The sequence below is a fragment of the Ammospiza nelsoni genome, chromosome Z (assembly GCF_027579445.1).
Source record: "Ammospiza nelsoni isolate bAmmNel1 chromosome Z, bAmmNel1.pri, whole genome shotgun sequence".
NCBI classification, from domain to species: domain Eukaryota; kingdom Metazoa; phylum Chordata; class Aves; order Passeriformes; family Passerellidae; genus Ammospiza; species Ammospiza nelsoni.
The window spans coordinates 45,210,461-45,235,491 of record NC_080669.1 but is presented as its reverse complement, the minus strand read 5'-3'; the positions used below and the strand labels follow the sequence as shown (position 1 = coordinate 45,235,491).

At 40.4% G+C, this 25,031-nt stretch overlaps 1 protein-coding gene across 1 annotated transcript; it reads right to left on the bottom strand.

Moving 5' to 3' along the window:
- Positions 1–91: 91 nt before the first annotated feature.
- Positions 92–16,651, bottom strand: HEXB (hexosaminidase subunit beta). Its single transcript, XM_059492058.1, has 14 exons — positions 16,344–16,651; positions 16,093–16,250; positions 12,714–12,779; positions 11,771–11,817; positions 11,462–11,572; positions 8,854–8,955; positions 7,188–7,317; positions 6,345–6,525; positions 5,255–5,341; positions 4,631–4,703; positions 3,786–3,960; positions 2,897–2,987; positions 2,569–2,673; positions 92–272 (listed from the first exon to the last, which is right to left on the bottom strand). Exons 1-14 carry the CDS (start codon positions 16,634–16,636, stop codon positions 209–211), a joined length of 1,683 nt encoding a protein of 560 aa, XP_059348041.1. The 5' UTR covers positions 16,637–16,651; the 3' UTR covers positions 92–208.
- Positions 16,652–25,031: the final 8,380 nt, after the last annotated feature.

Here is a 25,031-nt window from a genome sequence, read left to right as displayed (position 1 = left end):
AATTAGTAACTCTATGGTATCAAGTTTCATGATTTCACACTGAAGAATCCCTACTTTTGAAGGTTAAAAATGATAATTTTTACTCCAACAAGGCTGTCAAATAATTTTATTTTAAAAGTGAAAATTTTAAGTCTTGATTCAGATATGAAACCACACATACATATCCCCAGAGGCACTTCAGGCTGTTGACAAGAAGTCTTTGCAGCAGTTATGGCCTTCTTGCTTCGTGGGCACAGTATCCAACAAACACCGGTTCGGCTGCTATGCCACGGCTGTTAAAATAAAGCAGAATGGGAATGACTATAATCAAACAACTGGCTGTTTGTGTAGGCAGGAAGAGAGATACTGGCAATCTATTTTAATAACTATATAAACAAAACTACTCCTAGAAAACAACAGATGAGCTATTTAGGGAGTGAAAAAGGGCCCTATTCTACTTTTCACTGAACCTCTGTTTCAATCAGAGGCACAACATATCAGGGCAATCAGGACAACATATCTTTTTATTAAGGTAGTTACTTTCTAACAGGAATTATTCATCCTAAGTCAGCAAAATAGTTTTTCCTTGGACTACTTTCTGTTGCTAAACGTGTGTAACAAGTACAGGGAGTAGTCCTTAGTCTGCCCCTGCATTCTGCATCGCTTATGCCAGCATTAGGAGAGCAGCTGCTGTTATCTGGACCAGCTCCCTTTACAGCAATACAAGTACCAGTGGTAAGGAAGACGATGCAGATGCAGCAGTGGAGTCAACCTGGTCCAGGCACAGCATAGCTTAGTTCACTGTAAAACCCTAATCCTAGTGGTACAGCCACTGTACACTTAACTGCTCAGTAGCAGTGTTTTCCTAGACCCCATCAAGAGATGCACCACTCTGCTAAGTAACAGGACATAAGTTTTGAAATCCCCTTAATATGGTTTTTAACATGTATTTGTCAACTCTCTCTTAACGTATCTATTTTTCTCATGACTGAGGGAGATAGCACAACTTACATACAGCTATTTTCCTCACATGATTATTTTAAGCCAGTTTGAAATAACCCAGTCAAGTCAAAACTTCCAAGTCCTTCAATCACTCTTGATTAAAGAGTGACAGCAAGCTAAACATATACTATATATTCTAAATTAAAGTGCTGTGTCCAGCTCTGGGCCCTCAGTTTGGGAAGGACCTTGAGACGCTTGAGCGCATCCAGAGGAGGCAACGAGGCTGGAGAGGGGCTGGGAACACAAACCCTGTGAGGAACGGCTGAGGGAGCTGGGGGTGTTCAGCCTGGAGAAAAGGAGACTCAGGGGTGCCCTTATCACTCTCTATAACTCCCTGAAAGGTGGCTGCAGTCAGGGGGGGTTGGTCTCTTTCTCCAGGCAGCAACTGACAGAACCAGAGGTCACAGTCTCAAGCTGCACCAAGGGAAATACAGGTTGGATATTAGGGAAAAGTTTTTTACAGAAAGAGTGATAAAGTTCTGGAATGGCCTGCCCGGGGAGGTGGTGCAGTCACCGTCCCTGGATGTGTTTAAGAAAAGACTGGATGTGGCACTCAGTGCCATGGTTTAGTTGAAATGTTAGGGCTGGGTTGGACTCGATGATCTTTAAGGTCTCTTCCAACCTAGTGATTCTGTGATTCCAACAGATAATTATGCTAAGACATCTTCATGAACATGAGTAGAGAGCTTGAGTTTCAAGTGCTGACTATAACTGCTGTTGTATCCTGTTCTTTAAAGAAATTATTTGTATCTAACTTTGAACTACTACCACACAGAGTGGACATTTTCTGTGAGTTGTCATAAATTTATGTAGAGAAATAAAATGATATGTTTCATGCTTGTTGCAGTTCAACTATTCAGCTCTCTGACTGTATACCTCAAAAGTGGAGTCAAACTTGGACTTAAAACCTAGAAATCACTCATAGCTGCTGCTGTGAATGTACAAAAACAACATTAGCAATAAACAACCAGTAACTTGTTTAGGTACTTTCTAGGAAAAGAACTGGGAGAAGAATGTGTTATGACTACTGTAAACAAATCAGTACATACATGAATTAAAATTTGTCATAGACTGCTTATCTACCCCTTTCAGCCCCTAAAGTAAGGCAATACCTGAAAGGATAGCTTGCCCAAGCTCAACTCTCATGCAAACAGCCCCAATTGATTACCTGCTGCAGGTCTTTAATTATTATTTATAACAAATAAGTAACCACCTTTTTTTTTTTCAGAAGTCTGCTCTTCCTTCTGTCAGTGTACTCCTCTCACATACACTCTTTAATATAATTTTTGTCTGAAAGAAGTTAATCATGGTGTTCATTTTTCCTTTACAGGAAAGAGAAACACAGAAGAGTCTTAGTATTTCAGTGAAAAAAGTGAGTTCTGAAAATTTTAGTTGCAAAACTGTCCAGAGCTCCTGTCTTAATGTGTCTGTCTTCCTCTTCTGTCGATACAAAATCAAATGGGATTGCCTTTACAGTCAGGTTAAACTGCTAGCTCTCTTCCCTTCATCTCCAGGCCAGCAGTTTATGCCTGTACCTTTATTCTATTTGTTATAAAACCAAGATACACAGTACCTACTAAATCTTACCGGAGCATGCGGCATCGGTGATTAGTTAGCCTATTGTAGGCATCCTGCAAGTTGGTCACATTGCTGCTGCTCCAGAGTCTTTCCCCAACAGCACTTGCTCGAGGCCTGCAAAGGTATACTAAGTTTTAGAGTAGGTATGATCTATAACCAAGAATGGATAATTTTTTTTTTAATACCAGGTCTAATACCTCAATATCCAGAAGCATTATTTTTCATAGCTGCTTAGGTCCAGCACAAAGCACTGTTAGCAATAGCATACAGTCCTGTGGGATTAATTAATGCTTCTTATAGCTGGTTTCTTAAAATCTAAAGATAAAGCAGTCCATACCATAATCTTGGTGTCAGGTTAGTTGCATCCACGAATTCTCCCCACAGGCAAGCTTCTCCACCTATTAAAAGTTTCTTCTGTTCTTCAGATCCTGAATTCAAACCAGAAAGTGAACATTCTTCTCTGTCCAGAAGATGGGCATATATCAACAATTAGATAGGACTGATGTTCAGTTGTTTTCATATAAAATACCTGAGCTATACTGAGCATTCACTTACATTTTGGCAGTCTTGTTACTGAATGGGAGAACCACCAAGCCATTTGCCCAGAGAACCTATTTCTCTGCTCTGTCAGAAAGGATTTTACCTTTTATGCTCTGAAGAGATTCCTTAGCTTTTTAACATTCCTCAGAGATTTAAAACGTGATGGAAACTGTTCATTCTATCACATGGAGAACATTCCTTGAAAAAATTATTTAGTCAGGTATTGAGCTCTGAAAGTCTGAGAGCTCCCTTGCACAAAATGAAAGCCCCATGGAAAGCATAAGACATTTGTATCAACTTTAGATACAAAGTTTAAGTGAAGAGAACGTCTTTTTCTAGACTAGTTTAACAATCAAGTAAATAACAACAAATTCAGTGTCAATCTATGAACAGCCATTTTGCACAACTCTGCTCCTAAAGCATCTGCCCACCTAGTCCAGCATTCTATCTTATGCAAAACACTAGTATCAGATGCTTGAAGAAGGTAATACCTTTCCCTGTGCGAAGTGCAAAGTTCCTTTTTTTTAAAAGTGTTTTTCAGAGTTCTAGCTAACCATAATTCCTTTGATGGTACTATAATCACAGTGATGGAATGGCCACTCTAAACAGCCCTATTCTTTGCATTCACACTGTATATAAACCAAGGAGTTTCACGCACAGAACACACGTATAAAAAAATGACAAACCAGGGAAGTTAAGTGGTTCAACACTGTAGTATTTCTTCCAGTCTTGCCCATAACTAATGTAGTCTAAGTACCACGGTGCTGACAGAACAGCAGTGAACCCAGCTCCTGTGACCCTACTCAGTTCACGAGCGTAGTTATTTGCCATCCACACTTGAACTACGGTGTCCGGTTTCAGCTAAAAGAGGAAAAGACAAACTAACCAACTTAACCAAAACTACTAATGGCAATCCTAATTGCATTGCTGTTATCAAGGAAAAGGACCATGACTTTCAAAATTCTCTATTTTGTTTCAAAGAGGAACATTTTGGAAACTACTTCTTGTCATCCCTCCCCCCTCCCTCCCGGTCTAAAGCTGATTAGCTTTTTGCTGGTTTTAAACACTCAGCTAGAGTGAAGCCTAGGTTATGCTATAGACAGTTAATGCTCTAAGAGGATTCCGACAAGCACCACGTATCTGACCAGCTGTTAAATGCTGAGTATTTGGTGTTACTAGACCAGACACATAGTTACATGAGACAAAAAAAAAAAAACCAAAAAACCAAAACAACAACAACAACAAAAAAAACTCATAGAAACTTCTCCACCCTTTACTCAGATGTTTTAAACCTATTAACTGTGTTCACCTTTAAAGAGCACTTCAATGCTGGTGTTCCTGTTTCACCTATTACATATTCAACAAATGATGATTTCAAGGGATTGAAATTACCCACAGCTGGAGAGACTTGCTAATGTCAGCAGACTCTGCTTTAACCCATAAGAGACAAAGCCAGATCTACTTAATAGTCTGCTCTGGAAGCCTCATTGTGGTGTTATGCAAGAGTACCTTACTAATTTTCCCATCTTACTTGTGCTTTGTGATCAAAGACTTCTTGCCAGACCATTTGTCCTTTTTTGTAGGAGGAAACAATGTCCAAAATGCTAGAATTTAGAAATAAGATCAGGTTTGTTAACTTCAATGAGATAAGTAGAAGCACTCAAAGTAGCAACATTTTCTACCCCAAGGCATATCAGACCTTTCCCACCACTGCACAGGGGACCACGAAAAAGCAGGTTGTTCTGGTTTCAGAATCATGCTTGCAGAGCAGGTTCTACCACGTAGAACAATGGGCACATGCATTAACACAAACCAGCAATTCATACAGTGACTAAGTGATGGGTGACTAAGTCCCCGTTATTTAAGGAGAGAAAGAAGTGTCTGCAAAAACTTCCTCCCCACCCTTGTGCTGACACTACTGCAGATACCTATTTCAAGACACCCAATACTAGCTTACATATCCATGCTGTGTCCAACATTTTAAAGCCATGAACTTCAGACCTGGTATTTTAAAATAAAGTAGACAGTTCCAAATATGTGGCAATTTTTCAAAATAATATGATAGATACTAAGTCAGCTTCCATATCTGCACCCCAAAGCTACCCTCTAATAATGGCTGTGAAAAACTGAAGCAAGAATTAAAAAGTCAACATACTTCTGAACATAGTAAGATTCCAGTTTAGCATAGTCAATGCCAAAACCTTGCTTCTTCATGAACTCTTTCACCTCAGGGTTAGATTTCCTTAAATAATAACAAGAAAAAATGTTTAAAAAAAGATTATTTTTTTATGTCTTAAATCAGATTTCCCAATAATTTCTACCTATACACAGCACACTAACTGGTGCCTTAGCATGCCACAGCCTGGAACACATTGCAGAGCAGAAGCAGCAGGTTAACATGACTTAGATATTTTGAGAGTTTCATCCAGATTTGAAATAAAGCCAGCAGACCTAATCTCAGGTAAATCTGGAGGAGTCCCTGTTCTGAAGCGGTCTGTGGCAGGCTGCCTCCTAAGAGCTTTGGGGTTCCTACCATCTCAGCTACTTTGTGCCAACGTTATCAGCAGTCTGAGAACTCAACAATTTTGTGTTTCTACCACAAAAAGCAAACCAACATTTCTGTGCTACAGCATTTGCCAGTTTTTCTTCTCTATAAAAATTAAATAATGTCCTGAGTGTTTGGATTTGATCTTTAAAGATAATGTAGCAATACTAACTAGATCAATTTGAATACTCATCAAAATGCTCCAAATCCGTTATTATTAGTTAGTCTTTCCATAAGAAAGACTCCAAAATATTCAACATCCACAACTGAATTAAGAACACCATTAATACATGCTATACTTCTAATACAAACACATATGAATCTGTTTGGTAATTCTTACTGTTACCTGATTTTCTGGTGGGCAGAACTCAATATAAACACCTACTTTAACACAAACAATTTAAATTATAATTTTCTTATCTAATATTTTTCTAACATACTAGTCCTCTGTCCCGCCAGGGTAGGAGGACTAGTATTCTAAATCCTTTAGAATACCTGAATATTTATGGAACTACAAGTCAAAGCAAAATTCTGCACATCGGTTGCTTTTTGAGGATCACAAATGATCTGCCTGTAAATTGTTACAGAGGTAGGAGTGAAGATCTTTTGGTTATGCTGTGAAAACTATCTTATGCAACTGAGTTGCAGATGGACAGGTTTAGGAGGCACTAGGTATTTTTTCCTTGAATTGTCACCATACCAACAACTGAAGTCCACTTCATCTCCTCCCAAATGAATGAATTCATCTGGAAATACACTGCTGATCTCCTTAAAAAACTTAGTCATGAAGTTGTAAGTTGTATTCCAAACAGGATTTACAGGTCCAAAGGACCCAGTTGGCTGTCCTCCATTGTAACAAGGAGTGAGAAGATCTTTTTGACCTAATAAAAACAATTAATAGATGATACTCAGTTTCATATTGCTATGCTAACTTTGCTAGCAGGGAGAAGCAGTTAGTCACATTAAAAAGGTAAATATTCATTACCTAAATGCTCACCTATTTTAAATATAACCATATAGAGGCAGGATGAAATAAAACAACTTGTAAAAGGCTGAAAAACCCTCTAACTGGCAGTCAGGATTCTGACTTTCAGATCTATGATTTCACACAACCTTACATATGTAACACGTCACAATACCTGGAAAACAGCATTTGGATAACTACTTCAACAAAAGAAAAGCCTTTAATACACATCAGAAGAAAGCCAGTTAGAAGAAAGCCAAACATAATGAATATGCTTCAGAGGCTTCTCTTTTTATTACTCTGGGTTTTTAACATCTAAGTCAGTGTGAGGTACATAGCTCAAGGTAGAATGATGTCTGAAGCAGAATCTGTACCCTTGCACACACATCTAGCATAGAACATGTTTCTTCATTCATTTTATTTCCTGTAACCTGTAAAGGTCATGACATCACTTAATGCCTCTTCCTTACCTCTTATCAAGGACCTTCCAAAGCACTTTATTGGTTAGGCTTTAAAAAATTAATTTTTTTGCTACTACTTACCACAGTTTCTTAACAATTAATACTTTCTTGGGCATACCTTTTCCCCAAGACTGTGTGTGTCCTGGTGTATCAAACTCCGGGATAACTCTGATGCCTCTTAACCGGGCATACTCAATCACCAGACGGACATCAGTAGGAGTATAGATGAGATTAGAGGAGTATGCCCCCTGTAAAATATTCAAATTTTGAGACAACACACTATACCAGCAGATCACAACATTTGAACGGAAGTATTTTAACTTAGACTGAAGAGCAGTTTTACAAGTCGGCTGTGGTTTATCAACTGCACAGACATAACTTTTCACTTAACTTGTGGAGAGGAAAAAAACCCCACCAAAACAACAAACTCAAAACACTAAGACAGATTGCCTTAAGGAGACCTTCCTTTCCTCCTTAGCTTGCAGTTACTGAAGAACGCAGAAAAGCTAGTTTCTTTTCCTTCAGAATTTTGAAAGATATGGTTCTCAATTCTTCTGTACAGAGGCAAGTTATTTTTGCCCATTAGCTCTGAAATATAGGGCCCTCACTACATAACATACAAGACTAATGGAAAAATTCTGCCAAGTCAGAAAGAACTCCCAGCACCTCTGCTTCTTGGTTTTGTGTGTGACTAATTTAGCATCAGGATGTGTTTCTTTCGTGACACTAAATTTGAGTGTAATTGCACTCCCACACAGCCAACAAATGTGACAATGACCCAGATTACTACATTTTGGTGAAACAGATACCTGCCAAAGATGCTCTTCATGATTAATAGCACCTTAAGCTTTTGCTTATCTGAAAATGGTTTCCACAGCTGAGTTACTCTATAAAAGGAAACAGTAGACAATAAGCCTTTCAAAGAGAAGCTTGTTGAGACAAAGACCATCTCCCTCTCTCTAGCTGTCAGAACTCTAGTAGAGTTTGCTTTTACCACAAAAAATAATCTGACTGCACTATGCAACATCTACAATTTTTGAATTATAAAATTCTTCACAGCATCTACTCTAGCACTGCCAACATAATTTTCATGAGAGTCAGATTCTAGCAGGCCTTTTTAAACAGAATCACAAATCTTGGACTTAGGCTTAGTCTACTTAACTATTCTTAACTACATTTGATTTGGCTCCTATTGTACTGTGACTGAGCAAGAACCTAATGGTGGCTCTCACTAATGTAACAAAGCTTACTATGTGTCTAGAAATAAAGAGACACATTCCACTGTATTCACTTCAGGAAATAACCTTGCACTTTTGGATCTCTTACAGACATGATGTGTTTTGTAAGGATAATATTACTATTGTAGTGGTGCTAAGAGCTGGCAGGAAAATATCTCACATTTGTTTGAGTGGCAGAAGCCAACCAATTTAAAGAAATCCAACAACAGAAATCCAAGCAGTGTTCACTACTTATTTGCTTATTAGTGTTCACTACTTATACCATTAGTGTTTGAAGGCCTGCAAACACTGAGGATCATTCAGAAAATTTGCACAGAAGAGTAAAGGCAGTAATTTACCCTGTATCCAAAAGAAGACTTAAAAATGGTCCACATAGAAACTCAGGCAGGATCCTAAATATGGACTTGCTGGTTACTGGTGCCATGGTACTGTTTCACAGTCAGCCAGAGCAGATGCACTCAAGCATTGGTTAACTCTGCATGTTATTTCCACTAAATATGTGCCAGATTTCTGTTATTCTATACTGCTCCAATGATGTTCACTCACCTTATCACTTAATTCAGGGAAATAAATGCTCTGGTAAGGGAAGGACTGATCATCTACTATATGCCAGTGGAGAACATTGAACTTATTAAAAGCCATGGCATCCTGTAAGAAATAACACAATAGAGACTGGTTAAACACTTCATTCTCACAGAAAATCAATGCAAAAAAGTGGTCTTGTCCCAGCATATCCCATATGCCTAGAGCAACAACTAAGAAAGAAAAAAACCAAACCAAACCACTCAAGAAACCAACCAAAAGTCACCAACCCCCCACCCAACGAACCAAAAAAGTATTCTATGTTTCATTTAGTAGCACATACCTCTACTACTCCACCCCTCTGTAATCTATTTTCACCACTGCTGTCAACAAACTCTTCATTTGACCCCCATTCTACCAGCCTGTGTAGTATGAACTGCCATGAACACTTAGGAATTTTTTCCACTTCAGAACACGTACCCTGGGATTAGCTCAGTGTTTACAGCACTCTGCTACACCAAGGTCACAGATTTGACCCTCATGGATCATTCATTTAAAAGTTGGACTTGATGATCCTTCTGGGTCCCTTCCAACACAGATGGTTCTGTGGGTTATTTTCTATGCACCATCAACTATTTCAGCTTACAGAAAAGCTTATACATTTATAACTTAATACTATGGATTTGAAAACAGAACAGCATGAGAGTTTCCTACTACATCGTACATCCCTTCTCACTAGTGACTTCTGCAGAATCTTTTTCAAATGCATACAAATAAACTAAGCGTTTTCCCTGCAAAAGACAGTGCTTCCTTTATGCTTTCATTCATAACAGTGTCAGTACTTCCTTTTTTTCACCTTGAAGATGATCAAGATCAATGTTTACACACTTATTTTAGAATTATGACTCCAATTGGACAGTTACACACATACCTTGAGTTATGCTGGCTTGTTAGTCACTCGCAGGGTGTGCTGTGAGCAGACCAAATAAGTATTTACATCGTTCATGACTGACAGCAACACAGCTGCTCCCAAGCCCTTGCTACACTACAGTTGTTTTTTCCCACCCATTCCTCTCATTTTTTCACCTAGGTGTATTTAAGGAGGTGATAAAATCTCTTCAGGAACTCCCACCAAATACAAAGGAAGATTTATATCTTGTCTACTCCCTAGATTTATTTTATCTGTTTCATTACACTGCAGAAGTTTTAATTGCCATGTCTTCATGCATTTCTAACCAAGACCATCCTTCAACATAAAAAATTACATCTCTGGACCTTCAATCCACCGACCCCTTCCTCAAGAACAATGCTGTTTCTAGAAATACAGTACAGTTGAACACAAACAAGAAATCAACTTGAACTGCTGCCCTAAGTATCTAATCACCACATGTCAGAGAAGACATTACTGATGCTTTTTATTAATTGAGATTCAAGCAGGCACAGAGCTGGGAAGAAAAGCATACTTCTTAAACCACCAAACATCATGAAACATAGGTCTAATAATGTATTAGAGACAGACAGGCAATTTAAGGGAAGAAAGCAGAAAAGCAGCAGTTACAGAAACACAAAAATAGTTAGAAATGCAAGTCTCTTTGGACATCTCTTTTAGACAAGACAAAAAATATTGACACAAATATTTGAGGCTTTGAAGCACCCTCTGTTGCAAATGTAACACTACACAAGCATTACTTGCTGAACAGGCGTTGACCTTGAATGTGAAAACAAGGTGGTAAATACCTAAAGGACAAGTTCTGAGCATAGCTCGAGAATGACCTCAGAAATTAAAGACTGTTTTTACCTGCACTCTTTCTGCCTATCCTATACCTATTTTTCAAAGTTCTGCAACATGGAGGGGAAATTTCAAGTATTATTTCATCTTGGAGAAGCAAGACAGAGACAAGACAGGAAACTGCCTGTTCCTTCACTTCAATCAACTAAATAATCCCTCCTACAAGGACTTCAACAAAAAAAAAGGGGGAGTGCAAAACAGTAAAAACCCCATCTTTGGCTGCTAAGCTTATACAAATACATCACCTTTCCATCAGGGCTGGAGTACATTAATTCTTAATGCGCTTGCTTAAGCTTTTTGGAAGAAGTTTTGTTTGGTTTTATTGGTTAGTCTTGGCTTATTATTCAGTAGCTTCCCATGAACATTTCAAATTTCCTCCCTTGCTCTGTAATACTTAATTACTGGTTTGCACTTACCAGCCTAAGAAAGGATTACCTAAGCCTGCTGCTGGACTACCAAAGTCTGCTCCAAAAGACTGGAGTTCTCCTGAAATCACTGGCACTGAAGCAAGGTGTCCCTTGTATTGCTTGATGACAGTCAGACATTTCAAAACATGCTTCCAAGATATCATGAATAAGCGGGTTTAGGCATCAGAAAATACAGAGAATCTGAGGCACCACAAATACCAGTCCCCGTCAGAGAGACAATAATCACCGTGTCTGCCCACTTGACTCCTCTCCAGTCTATGTTCAGACCTTTGCTTAGCAAAGTTCACTCTGTCCTTTTACAGTCAGACACAAGAGATAGGTTCTTCTTTTATACCATCTCCAGTTGCTACCTCCTTCAGGAGCCAAAACACAACAAAAAGCCTTTATTATTAATGATATAAAACTGCCTACTTACCAGGTTTGTAAGAATAGATTTCAATGGTAAATAATGCCTTGAAGTATCTAATAGGACTCCTCTATGAGCAAATCTTGGGAAGTCATTGATTTCAGATTCATTGACAAGAAACTATGAGAACAAAATTTAAAAATTAGAATTTTATATTAATTTCATATTCATTTCAAACAGTAAGTACTTTTTCTTTTTCAGAAAATGATTCTTGGAAATATGTAATAAACTGAAATGTTGCTGAATGAAACTGATCTGCTCAGTCTAGAGAAGCACCCAGTTACCAGGACAGTGGATTTAGTTAATAGCCATACTTACACTTCCATAGTCATCTTCATGAACCAACTGGCTGAAGGTTTCCAAACCTGGACAAATACCCAAGAAAGGGATCTCAATTACAGCCCAGTAATTCCCCTTAAAATTTTAGTTACAAACAGCACAACTATGTACAGGCATTCATCTAGCTAGATGGTTTCCAAACCTGGACAAATACCCAAGAAAGGGATCTCAATTACAGCCCAGTAATTCCCCTTAAAATTTTAGTTACAAACAGCACAACTATGTACAGGCATTCATCTAGCTAGAAAGAATGCTTTGTAGTTGAGTTTCTCTCTCTTTAGCACAGTTCCCTTAATTGCTCAAGCATCACCATTTAAAAATTCTGGAGAGAACCATTCAAATTCTCTATTATGCAGATACTGAATACCTGTGCTACCGCTCAGCTGCAGCAGATTAATCCCTAAATAGTAAGAAAGTTACTGAGAGTAAGGTGGGAATCTCTGGTCCTGTTGTACATCTATTCCTGTAATTTCTGGAACTGGTGAAATTTCTAATTCAGCATGAAAAATCTGTTGATTAATAGGTAACTAATATATAGACTTAACATTCCAGTAAAAACAGCAGACTAAAATGTCAGGATTGTTATTCTTTGTGATTGTGATGCGTTCAGCATCTCCACTTTATAGGTGTAGTCAGAAAATAATCTGTTCACACTATAGTTTAAAAAGCTTTTTGTTGGTCTGGCTTATTTCAGGTACAGCAAGCATATGCTTGCAGTGTGCCACTGGATCTGAGATGCTGAGCATCTGGACCAAGGGTCTAACTGATAAACATCTGAGTATCCTTCCGGCCCTCATTCATTACTTCCAATGAAGTAATGAATGAGGTGAGGGCAAGGCCCAGTGATCAGCTGGTTCTTGGTCTGCCATGAAGTTTGTATAAACCCTAAACAAATAGCTCAATGTGAAAAGCATCAGCTTACCTCTTAAAGCACCCCATACCTCAGGAGCTTTCAGTATAGCCACAGGTTCAGTTACAGTTAAATGATCTAAAGAAAAGAAAAAAAACAAAACCCGCTTACTCTTTAAAAAATAATGAATTGCAAGGACAATGCCAAAAGGCATTAAAAAGATTCTTCAAGTGCAACATCTCCCTTTGTGTATTAAATTCCAATCAATCCTGCTTTTAATGGTGATAGCATGCAATTATTTTTCATCTCTGTTTTCCTGTGAATCAAGCTGTTGCACTGTTCAGACAGTCAACAGCTCATCAGAAAGAAGGTAAAAGAAGTAAGGTGCTTAGTAAGAGCAATGCTAAAATATTGTACATGAGCCAGAATTCCAGCAAAGTTTAACCCAATTGACTTAAAACTTAACACACTATATTTTTGCATTTAAGACATGCGTGATAAAGGCTGGGTGCCTAAGCCAAACTTCTCATAATTATGAAAAGTTTACTTCTCCTTTTACCTCCTTTCATATAGTTAATGGTTTCATATTTTTTTAAGATAAAAGTTGTCATATAATAATATTGTCAGGTGCTTACTATTATTAAAAAAAAATTACTAATCAAAATATAGAATCACAGAGTATGCTGAGTTGGAAGGGATGCATCAAGATCATTGAGTCCAACTTCTGGCCGTGCACAGGACACCCCCAAGAATCACAGCATGTGCCTGAAAACACTGTTCAAATGCCTCTTGAAATCAGTCAGGCTGGTGCTGTGATCACTTCCCTGGGGAGCCTGTTCCACTGCTCAGCCACAGCCTAGGTGAAGAACCTTTTCCCTGATATCCAGCCTAAAGCTCCCCTCCTCAGCTTTCTGCTGTTACCTCAAGTCCTGTCACTGGTTATGAGAATGAAGAGATCGGGACCTTCCCTTCAACCTCCCCTTGTGAGGACCACAATGAGGTTTCCTCTCAGTCTCCTTCAGGCTGAACAGAACAAGTGACCTCAGCTGCTCCTCACACAGATTACTCTCAAGCCCCCTCACCATGTTTGTGGCCCTCCTTTGGACACTCCCCCATAGTTTTGTATCTCTCTTACACTGTGGCACCCAGAGCAGCCCCCAGCACTCGAGGTGAGGCTGCCCCAGAGCACAGCAGGACAATCCCCTCCACTGCCTGGCTGGCCATGCTGTCCCTGATGCACCTAAAGGGTGCCATGTCACCCTCTTGACCTGAGCACCGGTATCGAGGCAGTAAGATGAAGCACGGTAAGTAAAATGAAGAATGGTACTTGAAGGAATCCATAAGACTCTTCCCTGAAGTTGAGTACTGCAGTACAGTACAAAGTACTAATGAAAAAAGAAAGCTAAAATAAGTTTGGTTTCAAATTTAAGGTGATTTAGTAGATTTTTGAGAAGAAACAAATATATTTTAAGTATTTTTAAAAATCATATACATATATATGCATAAAAATATACTACATCTATAGATTTATATTATTATTCAAAATCAAAGCAATAATTGCACATCTGAAAGAGCAGAGAAAAAAATCAAGAGGTTGAATTACTGTAAAATGATTTACATAATCTGTGCCAGTATGAAAGAATGGTTGGCTACAATTTACACAGTTCAAACATTTATCTAAACTACCAGAGAAAAGCCATTTAGCGACATGAAGAAAGTACCTCAAGCGTCCATATTAACCTAAGAACTGATTACATGTACTGGATGTTTGGGGTAAGAAAGAAAATTTAGAAGACTACTGCAATCTCCACAGGTAAACTGTAGGGAAAATGTTTGTTTACCCTAAATAAAATAAATAAATTGTCAAGGATTTATTTCCAACACAGCAGGTTTGTTTGGGTTTTGTTTTTTTTCCCTGAACAAGTATCATACCTTAGAGGAACTTGGAAAGTGTTATAATACTCGAAACATTTTGCACAAACAGGTAAGCAGGCAGGAGGGGAGATAACCTGTACTCTGATTACATATCCAATACTCTTGCCACAGGACAGGGACTAACTGGTCCATACTATCTTTATTGATAAGCCAGACCACCAAATAACCAGTAACAGCATTTTTCAGAATCTGTATCCTCAAAAAGCCCATTAAAAACCAGGAAATTAAAACTTACTGAAGCCTGGAATGCTCGGCGTATTATATGAAGAAAACACGTTATTTGTAACAGAAAACTTATTTCTTAAACCACTAGTAAAAAAACTGCTTGCTCTAAAGAATGCAACCTGAAAATCACATGGTCTGACAGATTCCATGATAAGAACCAGCTTTGATTAAAATCTTAACTTCACAAACAAGCTCAAAGTTCAAATAATAATAAAGCAGCACAATAACCTGTCAGAACAATGTCAAGAGCATTAGCATTTTTGCTCTTATGTCTAATTTGCATTGAAAGATATTATAAGTTTGCACATAAAAACCAAAGTCTTTGGCTATATGTTCCAAAAGGATTGAGTAAATTTAATATCAGTACATTCTTTCACAACTCAGGTGGAATTAATCCTGCTGCAGGATGTATGACTTGAGATTAAAAGGATCTTTTTTCTAAGGATCTGTATCCTGGATACCAAACAACAGAAGATTATCTTAAAACAGGTCTAGATTAACTGAATATGTTGACTTTTGTGTTAGCCTGTCCAGACAAAAAGCAATATTACTGCTCAATCTTATTTCTGTTAAGGAAATTGTCTGGTGATTAATACATTAATACTTAGAGTACTTCTCCACTCTGGACTTTAGTCACAGAACTAAAGAAGCACAGAAAAATAAGTCCAATATAAACATCATGTTTTTAAATCCTTTCTTGCATCTACACATAGAAAGGAAATGGATTTATAGGACTGCAAGATGAATAACAAGTTCAACAAACACTTTCTGGTTTTCCTGGAAAAACAGGAAATACCACGTACATATCTCAGTGTAAGTAGCTTCAATTTAAATGCAGTCACTTCTTAGGAGATGGTAAGCAGTGACAGCCTTCTCTCAATAAATACCCTGTACTGAAAGGGATCATCTCCTGACTATGCACAAATCTCACCAAAGATAACCGGCTACTGCATACTGTAGTATCTCTGATTCCTAATGACAGCTGCTAGAAAAAAATAGTAGCAGTTAAGTGATCTGTACGATAGCTGAACTGCAAAAATCACAGGCGAGCTGCACCATTCACTATGGGCTGAGATTGCCCACAGTATCAAGAGCAAGAATTATCTTCTGGTGGCCACTGTTGTGAAATGTTTTTGCAGGCTTCCGAGAGCCTTTGCTTCCCAGTTCCTTAAAAAAACCACCCCAAAACCGGCTGACTTCTACAGCGGACACGTGATAGGAAAGCAAGCGCGTAACGGTGCCGCCGAAGCCGGGGAAGGAGGGGCGCGGTGAGCGGCGAGCGGGTACTCACAGGCCTCGCTGGAGGCGAGCTGCGGGTGCCTGTCACAGCCAGGGTCCCCCGCCTCGATCACCACCTGCAGCTGGAACAGCTCGGGCTCCGCTCGAGCAGCCAGCGGCCTGCGGCCCCACGTCCGCCGCCGGGAATGCCCGAATATGTACTCATAGTACCTGCCGGGGAAGCAGAGGCGCCGGCGGGGCCCTGAGGCAGCTGCTCCCGTTCCTGGGCCGCCGTTGCAGCACCCCGGCCCCGCCGTCGCTCACCTGCGGAAGGCGTCCTGCAGCAGCCCGCAGCTCGGTCCTGCCGAGGAGCCGGCGCCATGCACCAGCTGGAAGCGGCTGGGCGCTAGTTGCAGCTGGAGAGGATACGTGCGGACCCACTGCGGCAGCGGCCACAGCGAGTTCTCGGGGACGGCGTCTGCCGCCAGCTCCCAGCCGGACGGCTCCGGCTCGGCCTCGTTCCACGGGACGCCGTGGCGGAGGCTGGTGCTCACCAGCACGGCGGGGACCACGACGAGCCCCAGCAGCAGCCCAGCCAACCCCATGGCTCTGCCCATAGTGAGGCACCTGCCTCAGCCCGCCCGCTCCCCTGACAGGACAGCCCGACTCCGCCTCCGGCGCCACGGGGCGGTCAGGGCGGGCTCTGGAGCCTCAGTCCCGCCCGCGATACCGCCCGCCCTGCGGCCCCTCGGAGGGAACGCGGCCAGGGAAGGGGCCCGAGTGGCCCTCTGGAGTGAGGACGTCCTTCCTGCTTCTCTGAGGGGTTTTCCCACATAAAACCCATTGACTATTAGCGTCCAAAGGAGAGCCACGAAGATGGTGAAGGGTCTGGGTGAGAAGATGTATGATGACCGGCTGAGGTCACTTGGTCGGTCCAAGTCTTGGAGGAGACTGAGGGGAGACATCATTGTAGTTTTCAACATCCTGGTGAGGGGAAAAAGAGGGGCAGGTCCCTATCTCTTCACTCGGGTAACTAGTGACAGGATTTGAGGTAACAGTATGCACCTGAGTTATGAGAAGTTCACATTATTACCAGGAAAATGTTCTTCACACAGGGTGGTTGGGCACTGGAACAGGCTCCCCAGGGAAGTGGTCACAGCACCAGCCTGACAGTGTTCAAGAGGCATTTGAACAATGCTTTCAGGCACGTGGTGTGATTCATGGGACTATCCTGTTCAGAGCTATGAGTTGGACTTCAATGATCCTGATGGGTCCCTTCCAGCTCAGCATATTCCATGAGTTTCCATCAGCCAGCACCATAATGTCCTGCACATGGCATCGCTCTACAGAATAAGAGAGTGTGGAAGGGCCAGCTTAATTTCTGTATGGAAAGGGTGTGATGCAGACCACACTTCTATGAAGCAAAGATTCTGCATCTCATGTACTGCTACAAAACAATTTCAGTCTCAGCAGAAAATAGTTTTTCACAGGCTTTCAGCAGAATGTGCTATAAGCTATATGTGAACAAGCCAGAGTCTGAGTTGCAGTGAAGTGTTTTAGCCTTTACCCAAACAAACCCAGTGTTCTGGCCAATCTTGATGCGAACCTGGGGACATTGTTCTGAAGTGTTTGTGAAGAAGGCAAATCAAGCATTTCAAGACTTGAAGTCAAAGTGGGGAGGAATTCAGGCTTCATGCCTCTTCTAATTGAATGCTTAATGTAAACACTGGAGTGTCATGATTGCCGCTTTGGCTGATGCACCAGTTAAGCCCACAGCAATGCTGGGGAGCTGATATCTGCAGTCTGTTCCTGCAGAGTAATGGAGGAGCTGGTCAGCCATCTTCAAGGTCATGGATCACAAAACATGCTAGTTTTGCCATTTGCTGTCCCTGACCATGCAAGTGGAGTGGAAAGGCTTAATGGAAAGTGTTTGATGCAGGCTATCCATAGCAGAATGTTATTTAATCTTGTAATGCTATAAGTAAAAGGAATTCTTTAATAGGTGATTTCAAAGAGCCACAACAGGACATGACACCTGCAAACCTACCCTCCTGCCCCTGCATGCCAGGAGACACATGGAAATGACAGTTCTGTCTTTTCTGGTGCTCTCAAAGGCAATTATAATGCTCTTCAAGCTGTGGCTGAGGTTTCTAGCTGCCTGTTAAATATACCTTATATAGCTTTCCTTTGCCTGGTGTGATTGTCTCCTCAACTGTGTTGATTCAACTGTTCCTGCTGCCTACCTCTGTTCATCTTTTTAGACATACTTAGAAATTATGGGTTATTTCATAGTTTCCTTTAACATACCTTGATCAGTAAGCTCTCAGGGAAGGAGAGATAATTAGGTGCAGTTGAAGTGAGCCTGTAAGATACTAAACTAAATCTTCTGTTAACCAGCTTGGCCATCACTAATGTAATTCTCAGACACGCTGAGTATTTTTTCTTTCAGTTGTTTTCAGTGGCTGTATTTTCTATAGAGCAAGTCTGTTTTATACCAATGAAGTGCACCTATTCATTAGTCATCTAATAAATATTCACCTAATAATTTATCATAATCACACCTTAAAATACTTATTCTGTGCACAAAATAATAATTTAATGAAGTTTGCTTTTTAGTCTTTGGGTAGATTTTCTGATAATGAATAAAGAGATCAGATAGTCTTTCCTTGTGTAAGTCCATGAGTATAGTTTCTTTCTTTTACCCACAGGTATACTGGACAAAATTGTAGAAACTTGGTATCTAGGCCTCTGGCATTTAACAATTGCTGGGTGGAGTACTCAGACATAAACATGCTATCTTCATTTTCTGAGGAAACCTTGCTGTAGTGACTTTGGTTACCACAAACAATCTAAGTCTGCATTGACATTTTCAGATACTTAGGTTTGAAGTGTTATGATGTAACTCAGTTTTATGTTGCATCTTAGGACTGATTCTAAGCTCATAGTAGAGGATAAGCAGGATGTAAAGAATTGAAAAGTATATTACTGCAGGCTACAGCTGTTCTCTTCAGGGACCAGGTGATTTCAGAGGGATTTCCACTGAACACAGCAGAACAATGAAACTGCACAGCTAGGACAGTAATCGTTTCCAGCATTGTGTGCAAGCAAAGAAGACCTCAGTGTGCTTCATGCTCTTAAAAAAAAACCAAACAACAACAACAAAAAAAAGAGCTCCAGTATCAACTCAAAATCCTGAATGTGAAAATCCACCAGACTGTATTCTTAGCCTGTTCTGTAAGTTTTATGTTGTGCTTCTGAGAGGAATGAATTTTGATCTTTATTGTTGATGTTTTGCCTGTATTGTAAACTGTTAGAATGGAAATGTACTCTTATTTAGGCTTGAAAAGACTTATATGGTTTTATAGGTTACACATACCCATTGAATGAGTACTAAAGTACTATTTTGCATTTTTGTAGAAAAATTGGAAAGTGTCATCATGAGTTATTCTGATAATGAACTTTAAACCCCTGGTTCCATCAGAGATGTGTTTTCCATTCCCCAAGGTAAAAGTTATGTATTGTTTAGTTGCAGAATAATCCTCTCTAAAGGAGAAGAAAATTGCTGCAGTAAAAAAACATGGTAAATGTAGCCAAGCTTGACTCCTACACAGAACTGTGCAGATTCTTTCATACACATTCCTGTGTTAAATAGGAATTAAAAAAACAAAAACAAAAACAAAACCAAAAAAGGGCTGCACACCAGTAGCTTTTACAGGACGAAGGTCTTCCATTTGTGTAGCTCAGTCCTTGCAGTTATTCTGTGACTACAGCAGTCACTACAAAGTGGCAGGAAATCTCTCAGCAGTGTTTCCTGGTGTGCCAAGAAATGTTCCATATAGTTTTGCTGTTGACTCCACAAAAGAAATGTACCATATAGTCTCTGCTGTTGATTTCTTATTTGAGAAATAGCAAGGCAGCATAGAGGAAACAGGGACTTACTGCCACTGAGTAATATTTTGTGGCCACTGTAGTCTGGTCAACATATGGGAATGTTACTACCCAGTAGACTAGAGTGTGAATGGAGACCTGACTGGGGATTACACATCAGTGTCGCACAAAGACATTTTTGGACTATGTTAAAGGTTCATCCATTAAAATTTAAAAGACATTCACCACTGATAGTGAAAAGTATGATTTCCCCATTATTTGGAAACCAGGTGATATTTTATTTGCTGCATTGCCAAGCTAAGGTAAATTCTTAAGTTACCTGAAACTGACAGATCACAAGGAAGTGTTTTTTACTGTGATTGTAGTAAGTTCTGCTGTTCCACTATCTGGATAGTGGAGCATATGAGTAGTAAGTAGTACATAGCTTGTGCAGATGGGACTGAATCTTTCCATTCAGCTGATTACTTGCTAGGTACATAACATAGGGTATCTTATATGAAGGTCTTGCATACAAGGGGGTGTTGTGACTGAATAAAGCAAGAAGATAATTTCATATTACATATAGCTGCTGACAAAAATTTTGTATAGGCAAAGATTGTGAAGATTCTGCAGTTTGGAAATGAAATAAACTTCTGTTGGGGGCTGCAGTTTCGAAATGTAATGAACTTCTAGAAGGGAGTCGCTGCACTGTAAGTTCCTAACCTAACTTGCGCACAGTTTTCTGTATGGTTATTGTATGTCCACATTTTTCCAAATATATGTTCTTTTTCATCCTGGCCACTTTGTATAGATATCTTTTTATGGATGTCTTTTATAATACCAGGAGTATCCAGGCACTAATTACATCTAGAAGGCTGGAAACCCTGACAAGCCTAGTGATCCTGTGTGTGACCAATAAGGGCTTGAATGATGGGTTTAGAACTGTCTGACTTTATGTATGTTTGTTGGCTGAAGAGAGTTTCCAAATGGATCATAATACATGAGCTGTCTGTGAGCTACATGCTGGGAATGTTGGTATTGATGTTGACATACATAATTAGGGATAAGAACTAATGAAAACAGGATGTTTAAATGATGTAACTTCAAGGAAACACACAGGCTGAAAATATTTCAAACAATAGCAAGGGCAGTTTGTGAATGGATGTGCATGCCAGATGTATGATTAGTGTGAGTAGGTGAACCAACTAGAAAGAAACTGTGGACACATATATGTAATACACACACTTTTTTTTGTAAAGGGAATTGTGGTTTAGGCTGCCAGCCTCATTGTGTGCTACTCTCTGACTACTCTTAGTCTTTGTTATGTTGTTTGGATAGAAAGAAATTGGAATGAATCTAGTACTGGGTCAGGTCTGTGGCTTCAATGCCTAAGCGCCTAGAAACTGTGAAAAACATGCTGGGAGAAAGTGCTAATGTATGCCAGATGCAGAAAGGTTCTAGGCTACTGGGTGGCTATAAAACTCCTCATGGTCTTTTGTTGATTTGTCTTTTTTGTTTCACAGCTGTCTGGGAATTCTGTGAAAGTGAGGTCTAGAGTAGTGCTGCCTCTGGGCTTGGGGACTTCAGACTCATAGAGCCTCCTATTCTGATAGAGATCCACTGGTCACAATCACTGGTCTTTAGTTTCATCAGCACTTTTTCTTTGGTCTGCAGCAATTGCAATGAGATATCAGAGGGAGAAAAAGGCTGAATAAAGCCTTTTGTACAGTCCTTTTTGAGTAATGATTTGTGCCTGTTCATTAACTGCTGATTTCTCAAAGTGCTTTGGTCCTCATGGCACAGTTTGTCAAGTAGGACATAATAGAGCTGTTCTGGATTAGAAGTGTGTGGAAAAATTCACAACACCAGAGATTTATGTCCAGAAAGGAAACAGGGGAGTTCAGTAACTTTATTCACTTTATAGAACTTTATATAAAGGGAGAGACCATGGGGCATTCCCCTGGGATATTGTTAGGGGACACAGCCCCATATTTATCCTGAGTTCCTGGTCACGTCACTCTTTTCATTTCCCCATTGGCTGAGGTTCTTGGAAGATACCGACTACCTGAAACCTACCCTATGCCTCATTTTAGTATATACTCAGGTTTTTTGGTTGGTGTTTTTTTTCTTTCTTTTGTAACAGAACACTAGAAGTGTCCACCACAATATCTGAGGTGCAGAGCCCTTGCAAGTTTTAAATGTTGGAGATTTCTTTAATAATCAAAGAGGATAAAGTCTATACAGAGAGGATTGATTGATTGATTGATTGATTGATTGATTGATTGATTGATTGATCTCTAACTATTATGGGGAAAGATGACAAAATCCTTTCCTCTCTTCTGAAGCCATGTATTCACCAGCAGATGGTGCTAAGCTCTCGCTGCACCGATGTCTCTCGCTCCTGGGGCCTTCACCCTGAGAGTGCAACTACAGGCGTGATAGCAACAACAATTGGTCTCTTCTGTGCATCTCGTTAGCTGATTACAAATCATCCCAGGATTCCATGCGCATAGTTTTTTGCGGAGTTTCTCCATGCTGTGCTTATACGGCAAAATAAATATTGCTGCATTTTGTCACTGAAGAAATCCATGCAAATCAGATGCCTACTTAACAACTATATTTATTCTGTGTATTTAACATTCAAATACAGTGATTACAGATTACAGGAAAATAGGAACCCTTATTTTCCTGTACCCCCTGTGTACAGGGATAAGTCTGTCCCATTTTTAGGGACACTAGAAGAACTTTCCAGTGGCAAAAAAAAAAAAAAAAAAAGTGAAATCAGCTATATTTAGAAAGGCAAGAAATAAAATTATTATTTCTCAGGACCAGAGCAGATTTTGTTTTGTTTCTGCTTCCTTCCTTGCTGTCACTGAAAATGTTAAATTTAGAATGAGTTTAACTGTTGTGGCCTTGGAAAAGTTTTCATCTTTTTCTCCTAATTTTACTCTGAAAACTACGTTTCTGAAAACTAAGAAAACTAAATAAACACAGACAGTGTTTTCAAGTGGAGACCTGTTGGTCTGCTGTGATGAAATATCCAACTTATGGACAGTACAGTTCAGTCAGAAAGGGTGACATGCCTGCAGGTACAACTTCAGAGAGTTCTTGAGAAAGTTAAGGGTTGGACTAACAGAAAGCTAATTAACTTCAGTGCCCTGCGCATCGGAACAGGCTCGTTGGCAACTTCCTCAGTGCAGCACTGAAACAAGCTCTCTGGAGAGGCAGTGGTGTTTCATCCATAGGACATTTGAGCTTGGCCGGGTAAGACTGACCTCATGTGGTGTTGCTGTTAATCCATTCTGTGCAGAAGCCCTTTCCTGCTAGTACCCCTTCAGCTGTGTTACTTTGGCTTAGTGCCAGCTGCAGTAGGTCTATGCTACACACTATACTTAAATTAAGAATATGCACTGATTAGTGTGGGAAATTTGTATGACATAAAAGATTCTAGGAACAGTAACCTAATCATATTGTCTTCTGTTCACTTTGGGTATTTGAAGCAATGTTCATCTGCTCTATGTCACATGGCCATGCTGTGCCTCTCTCTGCTGCATGGGAACACAGGGACCCTACAGCTTCACTGTTGTGTGCTGGGGTAAGGTAGGGTTTACTAAAGCTTATCTGGACATGGAACAAAGCTATGGCTGCAGTTGTGTTGTCCTGAAAGAGAAGTAAGTTTTGTAGGAGAGCAAAAGAGAAGAACAAAAAAGAGTGCATGTGTTACTCAGTGCTCCAAAGTTTCTATTGAGATAAAGTCCCATACATCAAACTCTGGCTCAAGGGCAGTGAGATCACCTAGCAAGAAAAGGGTTAGTAAAAGGTAAAAGGAAGAGGTGCTCCAAGAACGAGGAGCTTGTGTAGCTCCTTCTGTTGTAAAGGACTCTGTCCTATATGACCTTTGTCTCTAAACTGGGGAGAAATGGATTGGATGGGTGGGTCACTTGATGGATTAAGAATTGGCTGGATGGTCATACTCAAAGGGTTGCAGTTCAATGTCCAAGTCCAGTGATGTGTGGAATTCCTCGGGGATTTGTATTGTGACTCTCCCTGTTTAAAATATTTGTTGGTGACACGGACAGTGGGATTGAGTGCAATCTCAGCAAGGGTTTCAACTGCACCAAGCTTTCTGTGTGGTGCAGTTCATGTATTGCAGGGCAGGGATGCCGTCCAGAGAGAGCTTGTTAGTGTTGAAAGCTGGGTCCATGTAAATCTTATGAAGTTCAACAAGGTCAAATACAAGGTCCTACATCTCGTAATCCCAAGCACAAGTTACCAGGGGAGAGGAGGAAATGATGTAGAGAATGGATTGATAATAGATTTGAGTCAAAAGACTTGGGGGTGCTGGTGGCTGAGAGGCTGGACATGCCCCAGCCACGGGCACTGCCAGCCCAGAGAGCCACACGTGTCCTGGGCTGCATCCAGAGCAGGGTGGGCAGCAGGGCAGGGAGGGGATTCTGCCCCTCTGCTCTGCTCTGCTCTGCTCTGCTGAGACCCCACCTGGAGCACTGGGGCCTCCAGTATAAAAAATGCATGGCCTTGTTGGAGTTAGTCCAGATGAGGGCCATGGAGATGATCACAAAGCAGGAACAACTCTCCTCTGTAAGACAAACTGAGAGAGTTAGGGTTGTTTGGCCTGGAAAAGAGAAGGCTCTTGGGATATCTTAGAACACCATCCAGTACATAAAGGGGGCTCACAAGAGGTATAAAGAGGGACTTTTTACAAGGGCATGTAGTGATAGGACAAGAGGGAATAGATGTAAGATGAGAGAGGGTAGGTTTAGATTAGACATTAGAAATAAATCCTTTACTATAAGGGTGCTGAGACAATAGAACATGTTGTCTGGACAAGTTGTGGACACCGCATCCTTGGAAGTGTTCAAGGCCAGGTTGGATGGAACTCTGGGCAACCTGGTCTAGTTGTAGGTGTCCCTTCCTGTGGCAGAGGATGTGGAACTAAATGATCTTTGAGGCCCCTTCCAGCCCAAACTCTTCTTTGATCCTGTGATTTGGGATTTTTACGTCCAAAAGGTCAGACATTGTTGCTGACCAGTAGGGTGAACTAGTATGTTGCCAAACTAGATCTGGTGTATTGTTCACTGCTGGCAACTTGTTACTGATTTTTTAAAATTATTTTCATACAGCATT